This window comes from Diabrotica undecimpunctata, chromosome 6 (assembly GCF_040954645.1).
Source record: "Diabrotica undecimpunctata isolate CICGRU chromosome 6, icDiaUnde3, whole genome shotgun sequence".
Classification (NCBI taxonomy): Eukaryota; Metazoa; Arthropoda; class Insecta; order Coleoptera; family Chrysomelidae; genus Diabrotica; species Diabrotica undecimpunctata.
In genome coordinates, this window is record NC_092808.1 from 372,242 (window position 1) to 376,085 (window position 3,844).

The following is a 3,844-nucleotide window of genomic DNA, read 5'->3' on the forward strand; positions in this document are numbered from 1 at the left end:
ATAAATTACTTAAAATTGTACAGTACTTTAGTTTTTTTTTCATAACCTGTTCATTTTATCCTTTTATTTAGCATTGGCTGTGGAGTAGATCAAAAGTGTGTTCTACGAGTCTAACAACTAGTTGTTCGGACAAACGAACATTTATTGTCAATGTTCATCTTCACAACTTTGCTTATTAAACCTCTCGTGCATAATTTTAAAGAAAATTTTTTTCTTAGAAAAATTATTTTGTTACGAAATATTAAAAATTAACATTAGAAAAAAATAGTATAGTAAGTGTAAGTCAAAAAAACATGAAATTTTTTTCTTAAAACCTAAAAAATAGTTCGTCCACTCTAGTAGTCACTATGCACTTGTGGAATCGCGGAAACTTCAGTTACTGGTATGAAAATGTTCAAAGCACGATGGACACAGCGGCTCGTTGCACCTTTTGCGGATGTATTTTTTTTTCTTTTGCAAGCTTTAGAGTGACATCTTCGAGCACTTGGTATATAAATTAGTTGTGGCCAGTGCCTCCATTTACTTTGTCTAATTTCAGGGTGTGCATGATGATTCGGTTTCTTCTTCAAAATGGGAGTAGTTGTACCAGGTGAAAGTCTATCTCGTTTTCTGCGTTCCCAATTTATTAATGCTCTGACAATACTTCAAACAGATCTTTTTTTGGATTTTCGTTTTTCTTGTACAAAATCCGCCTTTACAACAAGAACATCCACAAAATGCATAAAAACTCTTACGTACCAGCGTTTGTTTCTTCTCCTTAGAGGATACAGAGTCAACAACTGGTCCATCAGGTCTACTCCTCCCATGTTTTTGTTATAAAACTGAACAGGAAATGGTCTGTTCACTTCTATAGAAGTCTTAGTAAATTTACACCAGCGTTTTGTTTTTTTTTTGTGAAGTTCTATTAGAAGCACAATTGGAAACAATGGAAATAGTCTTGTTGTCTAGCCATTTAGAAACAGTTATATTGCCACCTTCAGTACTTGCAACTTACAAAATTCCCCTACCCTCTTATTCCATTTGTTTATCTGTTTTCATAACAGAATTACAATTTTGTAGTGGATTCAATCGGAGAGTTCCTGTCACCCATATAGCTCTTTTATGCAGTTCTTCGATAAGGGGAAGTGAGCAAAAAAAATTATCAAAAAATAATTTATGATTGATTCTCTCTAAGTCGTCAGTTAGACGCAAAACTACATCAGCGCACGCTCCCAGTTTACTCATTTGACTTCTGTCTCCCGAAGCTGCTTGGTAAACCTCAAAACGATACATATATCCACTAATTCCAGCTCTTACCTAAACTTTAACTCCCCACTTTTTAGGTTTTTTTGGTAGGTATTGCTTTATACCTAATTTTCCTTTTAGTGGAATAATTTGCTCATCAATTAATTGGTATTCCTCTTTATCTGTGGCACCCAAAAAGTTTTTCTGAATTTTATCCAAAAATGGTCGGATTTTTCGCAATTTGTCCATGTTATTTTGATTTACATTATCATTATTTACGAAATGTAAAAACCTCAAAATAGATTCAAATCTATTAACAGGCATAGCATCTGCAATAAGGTCCATCCTCAGGCCATTATCACTTAACCAGTAAAGCCGTATTCTGGGATATCTGATGTACGCCATCACTAAATTTATGCCCGAGAAAGCATATAACTCATATTTTGTAAAACCAAAATTTAATTTATTGTTTTGGCCAGCATATAAAAAGACGATATCATCCATTATGTCTGCGGTGAACAGTTATAAAAAATAATCAATGGTATTGTTTCCTTGGACATGAAAATATTTTCTGTTCCTCTAAACTGTGGCAATGTTGCTGGCCCATACATGCTGTCATTATTGCACCATTTCCAGTCTTTTTTCTCAGCCTTTTTTGGTTTGATTCTCTTGATTTTTATGTTTTGATTAAAATGCCAAAATACGCTGAGCTAAAGGAATGTCATCTTCACTCATATCATCGTCACTGTTTTCTGGCTGTATTTTTTTAAGTCACTTTCAACAATTTGGTCTTCAGCCGTTACATGTTCGAGCGAATACGTCTCTTCGTCATTGTAATTAGATTCCAAATCTGAACCTTCAGGTAAATCATAAATAATGTCATCATTCTTCATTTTCTTCAATTACGCAATATCTGTTTCATCTTATGCCACAATGTCTCAATAAAATTAAGGTCTGGACTGTTCGAAGGCCATGAGAGCACTTTAATGTTATTGTCTCCAAATCATTTTTTAGTTGCTGGAATATAAAATTCAAATCCGGGGAGATCGTGAGCACTTGGCACATTTTTCAAAATGCCTCGATACTTTGCTGCGTTAATTGTGCCTTCCACCACCTCATATCTTCATAGAACCGCTGATGACATGCAGCCGCAAATCATAATTCCTTTGGAAAACTTCACAGTTCTTTTGAGGCAATCTTTATAGAATGCTTCATTTTGACTTCTGACAACTCGTTTTCGAAAGTCTCCCACTCAAACATAAAATTTCGATTCGTCACTGAATATCACTCTCAACCAGTCATCATTGGTCCATGAAAACTTTAAGCAACTGCTTCAATTGGGCAAGATCGAAGATTCCATGGATGGTTGATGACTGGTACAGATTCATATTCAGTGAAAAATCGCAATTTGATGTTTTAGGGATGATGTTTGGGTAATTAAAGGAATTATGATTTGGGAATGAAAACATGTTTGTTTTAAAAGAAAAGTACTAAGGCGAATCTATGGAGCAGTGAATGACAATGGAGGGTGGAGAAGACGATACAACTTCGAACTTTATAGAATATACCAGGAACCTGTTATCGTAAAACACATTAAGATAGGACGTCTGAGGTGGATAGGACATGTAATGCGGATGGAAAAAAATGGCCCAGCTAGAAAAACGCTCCTTGATAGACCTATTGGTGAGAGAAGAAAAGGAAGACCCAGAACAAGGTTCCTTGATAACATCGATAAAGACATAAGAAATATGGGAATACGTGCTTGGCGGAGAAAGGCGATGGATAGGGACGACTGGAGAGAAATTCTTGAGGGGGCTAGGACCCACGCCGAGTTGTAAACCAGAATGATGATGATGAACTTAGCAGAAGCAATAAAAGCAGTAATCGAATACTTAATATCTTGAAAAATATTCAGTTTGTTTTCAACCTTCCACTCCAGTAAAACGACATATAAATGTATAAAGACATGCAAGTGTAGACAAGGCACAAACTTTTAGACAGAAAAATAAATACCACAACAATTTATAATCCAGCCTTATTATTTATAAAAGTTACTAACATTTTAGATATTATTTAATGAATACACTTATGAACATAAACGCCTATACGGATTAGTCTCGGTCATTTTGCATCTGTACCACCTCTGCCGAATCTCATATGGCCGTAGTCATCGGATATATCTTCGCCGTTTCTTCTTCCAAATCGAAGATGTCCATAGTCATCTGAGCTTTGTTGGCGTTTCGGCAGTTCCAAGAAATCATCTTCGTCAACTAAAAATATTTAATGTATGTAATTACGAAATCTTAGAAAAAAACCAATGAATTTAATATTGATTCATTTCATCTCTTTGTAGACTTTAAGTCAGCGTATGATAACGTCATATAAGCCATGAATGAAATTGACATTTCACATATTAATAACAATTATGAGTTTTTACAATTATAATTGTAAAAACAATTATGAGTAACTTGATTTGCAAAGTGCAAATACAAGGCGATCTGTCACACACAAGCCCTTGAAACATATATGGGTGTTTGGGAAAGTATTTGGTATTTATTTACTTATTTTACATTTAATATTTTTATTACTATATTATAATATGGTCTTGTTTACTGATATA

The 3,844-nt window shown here is 34.5% G+C and overlaps 1 protein-coding gene across 1 annotated transcript in view; it reads right to left on the bottom strand.

The window, feature by feature from the left end:
• Nucleotides 1-3,245: 3,245 nt before the first annotated feature.
• Dsk (Drosulfakinin) overlaps nucleotides 3,246-3,844 on the bottom strand; it is a 9,517-nt gene continuing 8,918 nt past the window's right edge. Inside the window, exon 3 of the mRNA XM_072536461.1 lies at nucleotides 3,246-3,494. Within this exon, the coding sequence (XP_072392562.1) occupies nucleotides 3,346-3,494 (149 nt within the window). The 3' untranslated portion in view covers nucleotides 3,246-3,345. The remainder of the gene's footprint in view (nucleotides 3,495-3,844) is intronic.